Below are 18328 nucleotides of genomic sequence, written 5' to 3' on the forward strand. Positions count from 1 at the left end.
TGCACAGTTCTTCTTTATGGCATTACAAACTTCTGAAATCAATATACTTTCTGCAAGGGTAACGAAATATGTACATATGCAGCCTGGTGACTCTGTTAGCTCACTTTATATATGGAATCACAATTGAATTATAGAAACGATCGATTATCAGCGGAAACGTAGGAAAACGTAGCGATAGCATTAGAAAACGAATATGTTGAGTGTGCTAGTTTTTATACCTTTTACTCGTAGAGGTAAGGTGTATAACTGGATTCGTTGAAAAGTATGTAACTGGTGCAAGGAACCGTTTTCTCCGCTTTAAGGTATATATTTTACTAGCTAGCTAGCTTTTTAAATCGTTGCCACGTCCACAAACACTCACAGCGCTAAGGACGGCCTGGTCACTGCATTTTTATGTCATCAATATTGAACAAAATTTTGAAAATCCGACTATAATAGTTAGTAGGTTATTGGAAGTGTATTTGAAAGAGCCCACGTCTCACTGCATGCTGAAGATTCTGCTTGCTACAGAATTCACATTGCTGCTTGTTCAAGTGTATATACAAAACAAGAGAGATCGTTATAGTAGAGATCGTTCTCGACTATTGGTTACCCGTTACTCAGCAAACATTCAACATTATTTTTGGCCTATTCATAGAAATTGACAAAAACAAATAAAATAAAAATTTAAAAGGGTTATGGGCGCCTTGTCAGAAACGCTTTCTTTTGCCTGTTGCATACTTTTCAACGAATCTAGTATACCCTATTACTCTACGAGTACTGTATTTCTCCTGAACAGAGTGTTTGGAATAGCATATACATGTGGAATAAGAGCTATGCAGGTATTACGATGAACTTAATTATTCTCTGATAGAACAAGTGCTTTAAAAATGTGGGTTTCTTATTGGTAAGCTATCGTGGAACAGTATTAGTTGAGAAGCAAAGTTATCTGATTAATTAGCAAATTACTTGCTCATAGTGCCTTCAAGTGGTAGTAGTTAAATATTCTGGAAATTTCATGTTATTATAGCCAGTATATTTTCAACCGTACGGCATGCTTTATTCCCTTCATCCGTACCTAAAATACTTTGCTTTGCTGGGCCTTGTGCCATGGTCAGAGAGTTGTGCTCATTCGCAGTTCGTTCAAAAATTGTACTCAGCGTTCCTAATTATTTTAAATGCAGTTAATTTCGGGATTTCTATTAATTTTCCACAGAATTCAGAACTATTTCTCTCTCTTATGGTCAACGTGATTGTTTTCGTAGCTAAGATTGTGTGTGTTGCTGTAATTGTACTGCAGATGATGGTTCACTACGATGACTACTTCAGGTTCTGCATGGAGATAAAGTACTTGGGACTTCGATTGCAGTGCGAACTTAAGATACATGTAGGGCGGTTAAAGTGGCAGTCGTATGCGAAAATTCTAGCACTTGGTATTGGATGTTTGGTGACGCTATTGCCCTCCATCTATGTTGCTCTAAACGGAAGCCTTCTCTACTTTTGGTCCTCCCTCTTGTCAATCCTTATTATAAGGATGCAATTTGTATTAATGCTTTTGTACGTAGATTTGCTGGGTCAGCACGCGAGTCTGTTAGGTAAACGGCTCCAAAACGTTCTTGAGTGTCATTTGATGGGCGCCAACTGCAGTTTGGACAGTAATGCCAATCGGCTTTGCTCTCTAGATTTCCTGTTAGCACTTAAACAGTGTCACATGGAACTTTATCATCTGTTCACCCACTTCAACGATCTCTTTGGCTGGTCCATACTTGGCACCTATGTGGTTCTGTTTTCAGATAGCACCGTCAATATTTACTGGACCCAGCAGGTTCTGGCTGAGGTCTATCAATACAAGTATCTTTATGCCACATTTTCCGTTTTTTTACCATCATTCGTCAACATCTTGGTGTTTTGCCGTTATGGAGAGTTTTGCCAACGACAGGTTATAAAAACAAAACAAGAAAGGAAGCTAGCTTCGGCAAGCCGAAGCTTATGTACCCTTGCAATAATTTAATTTAAGAAAAAAATACCCAAAACTATGATTTCTTTTCTGATATTTTCAATTTTTGCAACATTCATAAGTCAGCTTTATGATAATGTCGTCCGACTTTGATCAAATACAACCCGAAATTATATATTGTCAAAAAACTATGGTATTGCGAATAATAACGCTTTATAATCGAATTAAGAGAAAGTAAGATTATATTTTTTATTAATTAGCTAATTAATTTTTAACTCTTCCTTCCTGTTTAGATGTTTATCGAATTAAAACCAAATTTATATATTGCCGAAAACTATTGCATTAAAACACTTTATGATAAAAAAAAAAACGACGGTAAATTTTTGTTTTGTTTATTGAATTGCGAAAGCTTGCTATATTAGCTGTATGTTACAACGGACCAATCCGCCCACCTCAGTACCTGCAATGAAACTAATTTTCGTATAAACGGACTGACGTACATACGGACAGGGCTATACAAAAAAATAAATCAAGAATTTACTTTATATGGTCGCAAATGTCTCTTTCAATGCGTTGCAATCTTCTGACTGAAATCAACCCATCTGCAAGGGTATAAGAACTGTATTTAGTTTACAATTTACAATTTAAATATCATCATAAAACATAAGATAAAAACATCTTTTCATTTACACACATACATATATTGTATATTCTATAATCCTTATAATGTTACAATCAGCAGCCTTCAATAAAGTTATTTCCACCCCCCTTAGAGTGTCATGATTGGAAGTTATTTAAGGAACTTGTCCTTCCATCCCTCGATCGGAAGAGAAACCTCTTATAAAGATCTGCTGACAGAGTTTATAATGCAAGTGGAACAAAATTTATTGACTATCAATGCTGAGGGCTTTATGAACGCTGATAACTCGCTTTTAATGTCGGTTTGTATGATTCCGTTTGATTTCGTTTCCAAATAGCGCTTAGATTTCAATATATTTTAAATATTTTCAGATTTTGGCTGCGAAAGTGACCTATTTGATCGTGCTTATGCAATTCAGTTCAGTGTAGCAATTTCACCCATTTCTCTTATGTAAGACTACGAAATTATATATAACATTTAACCAAAGACATTAGAATAATGTTATAAAGTCTTTGATTTAACTCTGCATCAAATTATCACCAGGCTTATTAGCCGAAAACGGGATTTAGTTCCTTGGCGCAATATACTGTATGGTTAATAGAGACAAAATACATGGTTGAACGAAATACATTTAATAATCCGCTAAAAAGTCTAGGACTGGTATTAGTTAAGTGCAGGGGGTCCAAAATAAGAATCCTGATAAGAAAAGATTTTAAAATTGAATATGTTTCAATCCTGAAACTCTGGAGCTGACCAATAAATAATAATATTTTCCGTTTGGTATTACTGATAATCAAAAAAAACTGTTATCAATGGCAGCCAAGTGATAACCCAAACGATTGCCCTGCGCTAGAAACCAGCTAGCAGTCTGAGAAACAAACCGGTTTCTATGATGCACCATTAAACTACGATCCGGTTTCAACTAGTTCATGTCGTGCACCCCTTATAGACGAAGTCCATCTAATCTTTTTGTGAGTGCTTTCAACTTTTTCTACATTTTTACATATACATACTTGAGCGGGATTTTAAATTGAAGTTTCCATGCCTTATCATAGCGGGGCAATAAAAATACATTAATAATTACGTTTTCGAATATTCCTCCATTTACTTTAAATAAAAAAACAATTTAAAAACAATGAATTACATTTTAACAAATTAATCGGGATCGAATTTTACTCAAAAGACACCTGAGCATTGACACTGAGCTCTTGGACCACAACGTCTCCATCCTCGCTCAAAATCTGAAGATTGCACTCAATTTGTTTAGTTTTTAAAAATTCTGGATTCATTTGGGTTAATGTTGGGTCCTCAAAGTGTTCAATCCCAATGGGATCAGTTGGTGGAGCTTCAAAAGAAGAGCAAGCTTTAATTATATTTCCAATTTCATTTGGCAAAATTTCGGAAGTTTTCTTTTTGGATTGGATCATCACACTATTTAATTCCAGATTACTAGTTGGCATTTCTTTATCTTTATTAATTTCTTTAAGGCCTGAAAATTGATCGTTGCCATTAAGCTCAGACGGGCATGAGTTTTCATCGTAAATGGATTTTGTACAGTTACATTCTTCTGAAACCAAATTCTCATATTTTTTTGAATTGTTTTCCTCAAACGTTATATCTGTAAAAATATTAGCATCTTGACTGTCCTCAAACTCATCGCTTTCACCAAACTGTTCTTTATTTAGCTTCGAAATCGTCTCCGGATCAAGAAATTCGTGTAGTCGTTCAGCTATTTTGGCCCACTTGGCTTTGGCGCCTACAGTCACCTCATTAGTAGAGGTTTTAGAAGACAATGTCTTTTTTAATGAAAAGGGATGATTCTTTGTTGGATTAAGCATTTCATTTGAGTGATAGCAATAAAGATTACGTCGAGTAGCTTCTTCAAGTTCATGGACCATATTTAGGTCTGCTTCAAATCCATCAGAGTAGAACGATTTTAAAACCGCTTCGGAAAGTTTAGGTGGCTCTACAACAACTACTTCTTCGCCAGATTCGTAGTCAGTTGAAACATCGGACTGTATATCGTCGTCTATACTTTTGTTTGAAGTTTTACAGGAGGCCCTGACAAGTGGCTCGCAATAATTTTTAATTAGATGTGTGCTCTCGTCATTGTTTGTTTTCTTGTTATCTATAAATTTGATTTTACTAGTAGGTTCATTTTCTGTATGGACAAGGACAGTCTCTGGGGTTTGCTCGAAAAGCTTAGATCCACCCAAGGATAGCTTAACTGAACCTAATTCATGCGGTACTAGCTGGAGCTGATGCTCCCGTTCCTCGTACTCTTTCATGCGAAGAACCATCTTTTTAAGAAGGGCATTCTCTTTTTCTTCTTGGGGGTTTCGTAACTTCGTCTTGCCTTCATCAGAGCCAACCGTGGAAAAACTTGTCTGCAACGTCTTTGTTTCCTCAGTATTCATCCGGTGATTCAATGATCCGGATTTCATATAGGCTTGAAGTTCATTATAATTCCGCATGCAGTTTATGGCCGGTTCTGAGTCTTCGGAATCGTTAACTTTCTGAAGATCCAGCTTCTGAAAAAATTCGGCGTCTAGGCTACTGAAGGTTGTCATAGCTTCCAACGAATAAAATTCATCTTCAGCATGATCGTTCTTTTTAACAACTTCTTCTACAACGTCGGAGTCGGCTTGCTTTTCCTTCAAAAAACTATTCGTTACAAGATTTTTCGAATCCTTAGGTTTTGACCCAAGTTTATGACTCCCCTTTCCAGGCGTATACTCATCGTCAGCTGTGTCGTAGTCTTCGGACTCTGAGTCACTTATTAAGGGGGGTGGAGGCGGCAGCTCTTCAAGATCCCCGGAATCTCTCTTGACAATCATCAACCGATTATTCACTAACTCTAGTGTATCATCATATTTATCTCGTTGATTAAAACAACGGGTAGCAGTGGCTGCCACGCGCCGCTTGCGCTTTTCAATTTCTTTGGCTACCTGGGAGTTTAAGCTTTCCGCTGAATCCGCGTATATCTCCGCAAGATTTTTGGACTTTAGCAATTCTTGAGCGGCACGAATTTTCTCCACACCTAATGTGGGGTTACGACCCAGCATCAGAGGTAGCTTCGGATCTGCCATGGAAGAGACAAAATCAGAAAAGGTATCCAAACATTCTCGAAGGCTTTTTCCTCGGGCCGGATCTTCTAGTGCAGGGGGAACCAACTTTTCCAATTGCGGTTCCAATGAGTAGCTAAACTCCTCGTCAGATTCGATAGGTCCGAATTTGAAACTTTTGGGTTTCTCATGGCACAGTATCTCGTTCAACGTAAGCTCAACTATAATATCGTCCAGCAAGGATGTACAAATACTGACTACTTCTTTACTGGAAGTGGTTTCTTCGTACGTCATCTTCGTGTTTATTTCATACACATGTTCGGCCTCGTTTTCCAAGTCATGCAAAAGCTTACCTAAAGCTTCCTCTTCCTCGGCCATTTTTTGATCCATATGAACGCAAATTTTATTTGCCTCTTCGAAACTTGAACTATTTGTTATAGAATTCTTGAAGGTACTTTCTTGAGCAGGAGTTTCTTTCACTTCGGATAAAGTCAATTGAAGCAAGCACTCTTCTTGAGGCCAATTGTAACTAAGTGCATCACACCCAGTACCAAAGATGCGTTTGGGTATATTTTCTGTTGCATCATCTAATATTCGGGCAAATAATTGGTCTTGCTTGTCATCTCCGCCAGATTCATTTGAGACTGTAATATTTAAATCCCTTTGTGATTCTCCTTGGGCTTTGGATTCTTCTATTAACATAATTTTCATACGCCTGTTTTTAAATTGCTGCTTGAGAAGTGGAGAGTATGGGTCCTGCTGTGCTAGCAGATCCTCCTCATCTGTTTCAATGTCTGTTTCAGCAATCTCGTCTTTTGAAAGTCCGACCACATTTTGAGTGGACTGCCTAAGTTCTGCCAGATCCTCATCCATTTGGCGACCTATTTCTTCTAAGTCATGAGCACACTTGTCATTTGCAATGAAACATTCTTCTTCAAACAGTGTTTCCTCCATGCTTTTGGGTAAAAGGATAGACTCTTTATCTTCTTGATAACAGCTCATTGGCATTTTGTTTTCGTCAAAAGAAACTTTGTGTGCGTGGTGTTCACTTGTGGTCTCATATAGATTTAAATCGAAAGTTTCGTTAAGTTTATCATCGTCATCAGCTTCAAAACTTTCATACATTTCATGAATAAGTTTGCTTTCAATTTCTATGATTTTTTGATCTTCGTCAAATTCCTTACATTGAGCTTCATTTCTTTGGGCAGTACAAGTTTGCTCAATATCTTTTCCCAGCTTTGAATTGACGGCAAAATCCGAGCTCATATGTTCTTCTGATTTAATAAAATCCTGGCATAGAACCACGTCTTCCATTTTTTTTATTTCAGCGTCCTCGTGAAAAACGGTTTTCTTATGAACTGGTCCTATGGAAGTATAACCTGTTTTTTTACACTTAACGATAATCGATTTTTTATCATTCAGGTCACATGGTTCGTTTATAAGATTTATTTTCGGGACGTTTTCCTCTTCTATAATAACCTGCGATTTCTTGCTAACATCCTCCTCAAATACGATTGTTTGTATATTCCTAGGCTCCACATTCTTGATATTTTGATTGACTCTCTTTAGGTTGCTGCCTTCAGTTTCATTAAGGACTTTTGGACGCCCCTCGAGTGTTCCACGATTACTTAATTTCTCTGCTATGAGATCGTCCTGAGAGCTTGTAGCATCATTGTCTTCCACTGAGCTAGATGTACTGGCACCGCTCTCTGAGGTAGGATGCTCACACGACACCTCCTTCCATATATCATCGACACAACCGTTCTCAAGCGCTACTTTCTTAAGGGTTGTACCGGTGCATGTGTCGTCTTCCGAATCACTAGACCTTAGCAATGGATCCTGCTGATCAGGTGGACGGTGACTATTGCGAATACGTATGGTACCTTTGTGGAATGACGGATAAGATGATGGTTTTCATATTCTTATTGTTCTTCTTACAGTTAATGCTTTCGCGTGTTTTTCTGCGCTCAGCTCGGTTCCAACGATTATTTTCCTTGCGTTCCCCTTCATAGCCATCTCGTTTCCTACGTAAACATTTCAGCTTAAATTAATTGATTTGCAATGCTTTTTTGTATACCAGTAACTCCTAGAGTAGTAGGGTATATTAGATTCGTTAAAAAGTATATATAAAGTCCATATATACTCTTGATCTGGATCAATAGTCGAGCTTATTATCCGCATCGATTATACGAAGTGGACTAATCAATGCCCTTTATATATAGCAGTTTTAGGCGGTTTGTGGGCGTTAGAGTAGAAATATACGAAACTAATGAACAAAAACGAAAATATATCAAACTATTTGCAAAAGTGTGGGCATGACAGCTTTGGGCGATTTGTGAGATTGGCAAACAAATTTTTGGCATACCAAATCAATACATGTTTCAAAAGTGTGGGCGTGGCAGTTTGTGGCCGTTAGAGTGAGAATAGCAAAATTTGGCAAGATTTGCCTCTGGTATCTCAACTTTACAACTGAATAGTTCCGGAGATCTCGATGTTTATAGGGCAGACAAACAGACGGACAGGCCTAGACGGATCCTTATCAGGATTGATCCTTATCAGGAATAAATATACTTTATATGGTCATACATACTTTTTAACGAATCTAGTATACCCATTTACTTTAAGAGTAACGGGTGTGAAATTCTCACCAAGCCTCAGCACATGCTCGATCACGAGGAAACACAGGACGGCTATCCAAATAAGTGAGTTCCTTCTGTTCGGGATTTAAATGTAGCATATTATTATTATGGACCAAAAAAAAACTTACGCAAGCCAGTATCAATGTCTTCCGATACTGAGGCAGGCGGGAAACAACCGGGTTTCCTTGCAGAACCAAGACCTTCAGATTGAGCATCTGCTCAAATATTTTTACAATCAAAATATCGTCAATTCTGTTGTTTGATAAGTCTAGCACAGATAGTGTTTTACATTGAACCAAGTCTGACAGGCTCTCACTGTCTTTGAGATAGTTTGATGCAATGGTAAGAGTATTTAAAACTGGCAAGATATTGGTCCCAATGTTTTGTATTTTGCGAATATGATTTGAGCTCAGATTTAAAGTATCTAGCTCGCGACATGGTTCTAAATTTTCAATTTTGGTTATAAGGTTGTTTTGAAGAAAGAGACACTTCAGTTTGCTAAGTTTCTCCAAGCCCTGAATTTCGGAAATGGCATTGCATTCTAACCACAAACACTTAAGCTCTGTGTACTCTTCCAAGTGCTCTATGCACTGAAAACCTGAAATGAATACTTTCATATAATATTTTCTTAGGAAGAAAGTTCTGTCAACTTACCCTGATAGTGCAGATATAGTGTATCATTTAAACGTGGTGTTTGGTAAAGCTTGTCTTTCTTGCATAGTTCTTTAAGGCCCTTGGGTGTCATTCGTGTAAGACCAGTTATTTCTTTACGATTAGAGAGAGACATTTTATTTTTCCTTATATATTTGTTTTCCTTTTTAAGTATAATAACGATTTGTTTGAACAGTTCCAGAATAGCACACTTATAGCCTTCGTTTTTATTGAACAAACACACTTTGCTTATAGCAACCGATAAAATGGCATAGAATTTTGATTATTGTAACCAGTGGTAACGAACACATATGTATGCATAATAAACATTATTATTCACTCTAATAATACCAAAAGGTATTGATCCAAACAGCAAACATGAATACAGTACCCTAAACACAGATGCAATTCTAGCTGTAAGATAAAAAAAGAGACATTTTTAAAATAGGAAATTAAATCGGACAGAATATCAATTAAATTTTACTTTTTTTGTTCGAAATCCTAGTGTCACTAAAACTAATGCTAAATAAATTATGGACTCAAATTGTACTGCTGAAATATGTTATTTTTTATTATTTATTATTTATGTTATTATTGCCGAAAGTGGCAATAGTCACCCCAATAAGTACATAACAAATTGGGCTGCGGAGTAGTGAATACGTCAAGATTTCTTTTCGTACTGATTTTATTGTTTAAGACTTCGAGTTTATGTACATGTTTTGGGAATCAAACATTTCTTTTGACATGAATTTAATTCACTCTCAGACATTTCAATATACGGCGTGTTTATTTCAAACATACTAATTCCATATGTAGCCAGGAATGGAATCAGTGTTAGGGACCAAAGGAAAATTTACTTTGATGATGACTTGACCTTTTACTACATCTCTCTCAGCCTTCATAATTTGATATGCCATTAAAATATTATTAGGAGAGACTGGGAGTTTCCGACCATATAAAGTATATATTTTCTTGATGAGAATTAATGGCAGAGTCGATCTGGCCAAGTCGAGATCACACGAACTATAGAAGCTAGAGAGTTTAGATTAAGCATGTAGATTCCAGAGGCATTGACCCATTTTGCCACGCCCACTTTTGAAAAACGTTTTGATAGTTTATCCTTTTTTTATTAGTCTTGTAAATGTCTATCGATTTGCAAAAGTTATTTGTTTTTGTATGTATAGTTCTAGGAATTTAGTGTTGTGTAATGTGTAATAATAATAGAAAACTAGCATGCGTTCTCCTTCATTCGTGAATTATAACTAATAAGCTGTTCCATGCTGAAAGCAACTAATTGGTCCAGATTGTACTTGTAAGTGTTGTCATTAGCTACATATCAAAAACTTATCCCCATTTGTCCCCCTTTTCTCACATTTTGGTAATATATAGGCACGGTTGATTTTAGCGAACTTTTCGAAATCAAAATATTCAATGTGTATCGGATTTGATATACACCAAAATTAATAAAAACGCTTTGGAATCCAAGATTTAAAAGGAAATAGACAAAAAAGATTTCTTTTCGTACTGATTTTATTGGGTAATACATCGAGTTGATATATATGTTTTGGGATTCAAAGAGTATTTACTTAGGTCTAGTACAAATTTAAATTAAAAATATGTTTTATTATGGGTTACAATAGGTTAATCAATGCAGCATTTGACACAGATGTTTATTTTGTTTAGGTCAAGGGTTATCCGGCTGATGGCGTGAAAACGTGTCCGAGAGCCGGAACTCTGGTTTATGACGGTGCCTGCGTTATCACATGTAAATAAGTTGTAGACTATGTTGATTTAGGTAGCAGTGGATATCAGCAGTAAACGGTTTTCCGATTGGACAAATTCGTACAAATTACTTAACCTATTTAGTAATAGAATAAAAAACTAGATTAGTTAAAAAGTAAAAAACAGCTTAAAAATTTAATTTTGTTGTAATTTCTGTGCAAATTTGTTAAGATATATTACACGTTACGTGTAGTGTAACGTAATAAATTTGGATTTCAAGGCGTACCAGGACCACAGAGTTGAAAGTAATAAATGTAAGTAGTTGGCGCTCGTGGGTATTCTCGGCAACGATGCCTCTCTATTTAGGTCAGTACGCTTCCTTATACCTATTACATACTTTTTAACATATTTAGTATACCGAAAACCCAGCCTTAATGCGAATAAATATTCATAACTAATTTTCTGATTTGAATTGAATTTATATATTTATTCAAGTGCTTCGAATTTTCGTTAAAAACCGTATTCACAACAAAAAAAACACATAATAAAGTGTTACCATATTAATATTTGGATGTAGACGTTTATGTACTATTTTGTGATGCAATTAACACAAATGTAAATAGTTTTAGTGTTGTTTTATTGTAAAGCCTCAAAGTTAATCTACAATGTAGTTCAATATAAAAATTTTAAATTCGATATATTTAGGCATTTGTTTTAGGTTTTTTCTTTTTGTTGTTTGCCTTTATTTGAGTGCAATGTGTTACAATGTATTATGAAGAAAAAAATTACACTTTTCTGAGGAAAATGCAATACATGAAACCTACATACCATATAAATAGACGTTGGCGCAAAATTATTTTATTCATCTTGATATATTTCTCAGACTTCTAGCAGTCTGGTTCATTTCAATTTCTCTTACGTAATTAGTTATACTGGCAGTACCAAACTTTCATCTGGGTTGTCCCAATCTTTCTTTTGGTCATATTTTCACGCCAAATTCCATAACCGTGTTTAAATATTACCAAATTTTCGAAAGTCAGACAGATCAGTCGTTATATTCCATAATGTTTTGTCTTTGTAAATGAAATTTAATTATCTGCATCCTCAAGCCACAGTTTAAGCCACATTTCAAATTTAGCTTAAATATGTCATACAGTTTCGAGAACCATTTGAAGAAAATGTTAAATACTTAAAGAAAAAAGGTAAATAGAGAAGTTTAATTTTTCCATTTACACATGCGAGTGAGTTGCTTCTAATTTTTTACTGTGTAGAGATGCACTTGATCGCTCTTCTTATTGCAAACATTATAACATAAAATACATTATTTATGTGTAGGAAGGAAGGTAGTACATATATAAACGCTACAAGGGCACTTTATCAAAATATTAAATATTAAAGTACGTACGCGATTTTCTAATATGAAAATGGAACCAAAGTGACTTTAATTTTTATTTCATGTAAACATGTGTCAATTATCAATTAAAAAGTAAATCAAAGTTTTATTGGTTAGACCCTATTTTTTTTTTTAACCTTCAGAGGACTCTAAGGTAGCTTACAAAGAAAAACCTCGAATTCGCCAATAGTTTTACATGTGCATTATTAAAAGAACTAATACAAAATGCAATAAATGCCCCAGCTATAAATAAGCAATGTACCGTCATTGGGCAAGTGAAATAGAATTTTTTTTGATTAAATTTCTGCAATAGTTCTTGTGACGCATGGTATGACAACTACATACAGACTACATAAAATGTTGTTCCCTTTTAAAGGCGGCATACGGGATCCTCGCTTCGCATTCTAAACATGATCGTAGCTCCTGCGAAACGAACGATAGAGACAGCAAGCGAACAGTATAGTGAGCATCTATGGAAACATTTTCTGTTAATATAGGTAAGTACTTCTTAAGTTCATCGACGCACCTGAATACCCGCCACTCCCAAAACAACGGAGGCCAATATCAAAGTCTTCGAATCCAATATCTCTAAAAGCTTCTGCAAGCAGCCATGTTGGGTTGCGTGAACATTTGTACATTCCTTGGCCTCGCTTAAATTAATCACAGAGCAGCACGCCGCAGGCAGGGTACTATTAGGAAAGACGCTTTCCCAGTCGTTGGGTCCATTGGTGCCGCAACAATCTAGCTCGGTTTGCAGCAAAGTCCAAGCATCCCGATAGTCGGCCCGTTCCTTGTAGTGCTGCATGGTCGAGTTAAACTGAAACTCCATAATCTGATGAAGACCGGTATGCTTCACATAGCCAGCAAGGCCCAATCCGATCTCGAAGAGAAATATAACGACGGCAAGAAGGGCAAAGCTTAGTATCATACAGCTGCTCTCTTTCAAGGCTCCACAACATCCCAAGAAGCAAATGACTGCTACAGCGGCGCCAACAATCATTAGTATAATAGGAGCGGTCCAGATGTGATCGCTAACGAAGTTCGAATAGTGTGCATAGTTTAGTTGGACCATGCCTCCCACCAGAAAAATAAGAAGTCCAGTGAGCTTTGTTAGATAAGATACATATAATGCATATTAACATATTTTTAATTGGTGTAATAATAGAAATAAATAATAATTATGAACATATTTTTAAATGTTAAAATAATTGCAATAAATAATAAAGGATTTTATTTAAAATTTAGTTTTTTAATTTGAAATCTTTTTAAACATGACCTCTTATTAAAAAGGATAAAATCACTTTCCAGTTCACGCGTATACACGTATTGTTTTATATTTTTCAGACTTGTAGGACTTAAAGGACCAGGAATAAGTAGAATGACCCAAATTAAAACATTATTTAAAACAAGTTTTTGTAATTGAAGGCAACACTAAAATATTACATTATTAGATACAAATATTTAGATACAGCAAGAGAGAACGCTATAGTCGAGTTCCTCGACTATCAGATATCCGTTACTCAGGTAGTGCAAGTGCGAACCAGAAATTTAAACATTTTCTTAAATATCGGTAGAAATTGTGGAAAAAATAATCAAAAATATCAAAAGGTTTTCCAGAAGTGTGGGCGTTACAGTTTTGAGCGTTTGAGTGGGCGTGACAAAAAGTTGTTTGCAAATCAATAGAAATTTACAAGACTAATAAAAAAGTGCAAAAATATCAAAAGCAATTCTCAACAGTTTGGGCGTGGCAGTTTTAGACGATCGAAACAAACTTGCGCTGCATCTACTGGTAACGGGAATAAAAATGTCAGAATTTAAGGACAAAAGAAATCGAGTCAATTAAGCAAACAACACTTGCTTGGAAAATCATCTAAGAAAGTGTATTTTTATTTATTTATTAAATAAAATTATATTATATATTATAAATAAATATTAGTAAATAAATAGATTACAATATTAAAAAACATTTTTATTTAAAAATGTGGTAGGCATTTTTCTTTTAGTTTGTGAGTGTAAAGAAGGTTATCTTTATTTTTATGCAACTTGAGATATATGTAAAACAAGGTATGTACAAAAGTAGAACATGTCATAGGTATAAGAAATACGATTTAATAAAATGAATATAAATTAAAGTTCTGCATAAACTAAAATTCCTATTAACTATTATTAATATTATTTAAAATTCGACGGCTACGCTGACTTACCGCAAAAAGAAGATTGCAAAAGAATGTCAAGTATTTTACACATGCTAAGCCGCCGGATGCCATTATACTCCAATGAGTAAACCTATGGCTTTGTTACTCGCTGACTGCTTTATTTATACTGTGGGCAAAAAGAGGTTAAACAAAATTTTAAATCGATTGCGCAGGACAAAGGCAACAACAAATCAATAAAATATTGGCCCTTACACACTAGGTTTCAAATTACGATTAATTCGAAATTCTAACGACTTCGAGGTCTGATTATGCCAACAGCGAAACCAGAAAGCATAAGCACCGCGGACCGTTTCTTAGAATCCCCGGTTCAGACATATGAAAGAAAAGATCCTGACTGACGGCTTTTGGCAGGCAAAATCTGGCCTTCTGACCACCTACTGGAAACCAATTACCATTTTTATTCTCTAGGTGACAGTGTAGTAGTGTGTCCTAGTTTTACACGAATTAATATTTGGCATTATATATTCTTTAAATAGAGTGACAGCAAGAAGACTATAAAAGCGACGACCTGAATTCGGATTGGCTTTGTCTACAAATATATTTTTATTTATTTTTTTAAAGGTAGCTCAGCGGGGAAACGGACAGAGGAATTTTCGAAAGCAGTTTACGTCCGTACGTACGTTTTATTTTTGTACGTTTTTGAGGTGTGTTCAAATACGGCCCTAATGATTTCGACTTATTGAAGCAATATTCAAAGTTTTCTTTCCGGAGTTATTTCCAATCGAAAATGCACACTGGTTATTAGGTGCATCAAAAGTATGAGAAACGAAACGGAAAATTAATTATAATGTTAGACACTGTAAATTTAAAACTAAAATTATAACTTTAAGGTAAAATGTTTTTTAAAAATTTAAAAAAATTTTCTTGAATTATTAATTACTTTATTGTTGAAGATAACTGAAGATAACCGAAAATTATCAAATTATGTTATTTAATATTTTCAAATTGTGTTACTTTAGTAAAAATCGGAAAACTATTTCTTATAGAGCCCTTATAAAATCAAATTCAATGAAAAAAAATTTTCATTAAAATTTGAACTGAATTAAAAAAAATTGAAACATGTTTATTACTTTAGTTATTATTCTTATTACTGAATGGTGAAAAATCAACAAAATCATAATTTGAACCAGAAAGGAGCTAGCTCCGGTAAGCCGACTCTTATATACACTTGCTGTAATTATATATTAATAAAAACAGGTATGTAATCGAAATAGGACTCTATGATTAAACAAAGTGTTTTTGAATATTTTATAATAATTAAATAGTATTATTACAAATCTTTGTGCGTAAGATTATTTATTTTGCTAAAACTGCCATACATACATATATCTCCCAGCCATTCCCCGTCAATAGGCAAAGGAATGGGAGGCAAAATCGATAGCTTATAAATTGTGTCAGCTGCATAAAAAAAAGCTACAACCGCCCCACGAATGACAATGTAGGGAAATATACACATCAGCCATATATTTGTTAGTACTAACTTAAAAGGCGTAATTCGAAACAGTGATGTGAAAAAGTTGAATCCAGTTTGTGTATATGTTATAACTATACTTACGTACAACATACTTTTTATAATGTGAATAGTGCTCTTCTACGATTACCGACCACTTCTACTGCAACATCAAATTCTTCGGCTGGGAGAAACAAGCCATCTCTCCTATACCGTTTAGTATTGCTAAAACATTGTATGCTTTGGACTGAAGATGAAGCCTTTTTTGCTTGGTAGTGTTCCTCTTCCTGGTTTTGTAATGATCTAACTGCTTTGCACCCAGACGACCGTTGCGATAAACGGTCAGCAAAATTGAGCTTGGAAAGCTGTTTTATGGTCTTGGCAGTCTTACTTAAATGTTTATATTAAACAGTTTTTAGATTCCCATATCAAAATATTGGTATCTAAAACATTGAAAAAAAATTGGAAACTAACTTTTGCACGACGACTTATACAGTTTTGAATACTCGTATTTTTTCATTGTAATTTATAAAATTAATTTACTCAGAAAATCATCAAAAATGACCTAGAACTTGCATAAAAAAAATGTAATCTATAAAAACCATGCCTATACTTCACGACAACTATGACCTCGAATTTTAATTAAAATTATATATTTACTGGAGACGATAACCCCATCCTCTGCCCAATCCGTCTCCCTAACGAAAAGAAAACGCGCCCCTTCCTAGTGCGATTTGCCCACTATGTGTGACCGGCTGTTCTCGCTCTCACCTATTGTCATATATGTACATATGTACGTATCTACATACATACACCTATTTACATGTTAATCAATGTCCGCCTAGCGCCTCTATTCAGGGGAGTTCCCCACGTATAATTGCATGTGTGCATAATGATTCTTCTGGTTGCGTGCCATTGTCCACTTCCAGAACCCGTCGGAGGCATGGGCGGCGGATAAATATAGAAAATTCCAAAACTCCGGAAACCTTTGACTGACCGTTTGTGCCGAAGGTGCGTATCCCAGCGCCAGAAGTACCCTACGTACACTACGACTTACAGCACTTCGCGAGGCAAGCAGGACACCAGGCGCAAACCTCATTCTTGCCGCAAACACACAAGCCAGTCAACAGATTTCCGCCCCGCACTTTAGATCTCAGGTAGAACAGGGGGAAAAGGGAATAACTGCACATTGGTAACTGCACCGTATCCCTGGCTCTGAACCACATTTCCAATTAAATCGGTAGGGAAATTTCTAATTCCAATTTGTATGGCGCAGGGTACCGCATCACCTATTGCAGTTGGTTTCACCCAAATGTTTATACCTTTCAAATAAAGGACCCAACGGTTTCGTTTGATTTACTCGCACCCGCGCTCTAATCAGAACAACAACACTTTCGATGGATGTTTTCAAGTGGGACAGCGCAGTAGAGCTGAGATGTGATAGTTCCGATGGGGGTATCGATAGCGAAGTGTCATCGATGTTTCACGCCAATTACGACTATGTGGGAATGCTCGCAGACTGTTTCCACTATGTGCTATCTTCTTGTGCGTGAAAGAATATTAGGCACTTGATGATAGTTCACTTCTGAAGGTCCCTTTCCACCAAAAATTCTTGCCTTTTAATTTATCATACTCCGTATATCATACTTATTTCGTCCATTGCAAATTGAAAATAACGCACTGTAGAGGTAATTGGACTTGCCATTGGAGTTGCCAACCGGATTTCTACACAGTTCGAGAGCTGCCATTATGAAATACGCAAAAGTTGGGAGCTGCCATCCTGATTTTTACCCAAGTGCATTCGATTTCAATCGATAATACGAAATAGTCAGGCATGCTCCGGAAATCGATTTTGATTTGCCAAATCGTACGATTTCGTTCTTAGGTGCTCTGGTTTTCGCAAAATTTTTTATATCGTTTTGCTATCGGAATGTTTCGTTTCTCATCGCTTCTTGCTGCTCAAACGCCTGTTTTATTTTATTTGTCAAAATCAAACAATGTGAAAAATGCCTTTTTTTTTATTTGCAATTGCTTGCTTTGAAGCCAAGAAAAGGCAGAAATTGGAGGGCTTCAGAAAATCTAGAGCTGCCACCTTTTTCACAGTTTTAATACCGATGTTCGCAATTACTTTTTTACTGCACTTTGACCACTTTGAATTTGAATTCGAGCAAGCCTGACTATCTTCTTATATTTTTCACACGTCGCACGCTGAATACTCTAATGACAACTATTCTAATATAAAATCATATTTGAAAATTATTTCGTATTATTATGTACATAGATTGTGCTATTATTATTTATATGTTGAATTTGAATAATTGTTATGTTAAGGCAATGCAAAACTAGAGTTTTTAAGACAATTTATAAAAAATAATATAGAAGTCTAAGAACTTCTATTAAGATGAGCATATTTTGTCATTTCTACAATGCATGTGCATACTTGTGCACCAATACAGTGGTCAGCTGTCGCTGTATGCGTACAAGAGAGCTGCTGGCTCTAGAGCTCTCCGCCCTCTGGCTTTTGAACATTTCGAGAGAACCTGGAGCCAGTTCTAAAGCCAGCACGAAAAAATCTTGTGCAAAAAATGATGCGTAACGCCATACGTGGCAGGTTTG

General features: G+C 35.7%; 3 protein-coding genes across 4 annotated transcripts; 1 reads left to right on the forward strand and 2 right to left on the reverse strand.

Annotated features, from left to right (window-relative positions):
- The first annotated feature begins 971 nt into the window (after positions 1–971).
- Positions 972–3072, forward strand: LOC6529216 (putative gustatory receptor 39b). Its single transcript, XM_002090187.3, has 3 exons — positions 972–1918; positions 2710–2877; positions 2948–3072. The coding sequence occupies exons 1-3, from the start codon at positions 1034–1036 to the stop codon at positions 3002–3004; spliced, it is 1110 nt and encodes a 369-aa protein (XP_002090223.1). The 5' UTR covers positions 972–1033; the 3' UTR covers positions 3005–3072.
- A 584-nt stretch (positions 3073–3656) lies between these two features.
- On the reverse strand, positions 3657–9146 carry LOC6529217 (dynein axonemal assembly factor 1 homolog). Its single transcript, XM_002090188.3, has 5 exons — positions 8935–9146; positions 8409–8878; positions 8290–8354; positions 7580–7665; positions 3657–7524 (listed from the first exon to the last, which is right to left on the reverse strand). The coding sequence occupies exons 1-5, from the start codon at positions 9065–9067 to the stop codon at positions 3749–3751; spliced, it is 4530 nt and encodes a 1509-aa protein (XP_002090224.1). The 5' UTR covers positions 9068–9146; the 3' UTR covers positions 3657–3748.
- Positions 9147–10443: 1297 nt separating this feature from the next.
- On the reverse strand, positions 10444–17173 carry LOC6529218 (CD63 antigen). 2 transcript variants are annotated; one of them, XR_001454165.2, is made up of 5 exons: positions 17035–17173; positions 14251–14368; positions 12573–13151; positions 12392–12516; positions 10444–10789 (listed from the first exon to the last, which is right to left on the reverse strand). XR_001454165.2 is itself a non-coding variant. In XM_015196736.2 (4 exons), exons 2-4 carry the CDS (start codon positions 14311–14313, stop codon positions 12451–12453), a joined length of 708 nt encoding a protein of 235 aa, XP_015052222.1. In that variant the 5' UTR covers positions 14314–14368; positions 17035–17173; the 3' UTR covers positions 10444–12450. The 2 variants fall into 2 exon arrangements, 1 of the variants encoding a protein (XP_015052222.1); XM_015196736.2 differs by having other exon boundaries at positions 10444–12516.
- Positions 17174–18328: the final 1155 nt, after the last annotated feature.

The sequence above is a fragment of the Drosophila yakuba genome, chromosome 2R, assembly GCF_016746365.2.
Source record: "Drosophila yakuba strain Tai18E2 chromosome 2R, Prin_Dyak_Tai18E2_2.1, whole genome shotgun sequence".
NCBI lineage: Eukaryota > Metazoa > Arthropoda > Insecta > Diptera > Drosophilidae > Drosophila > Drosophila yakuba.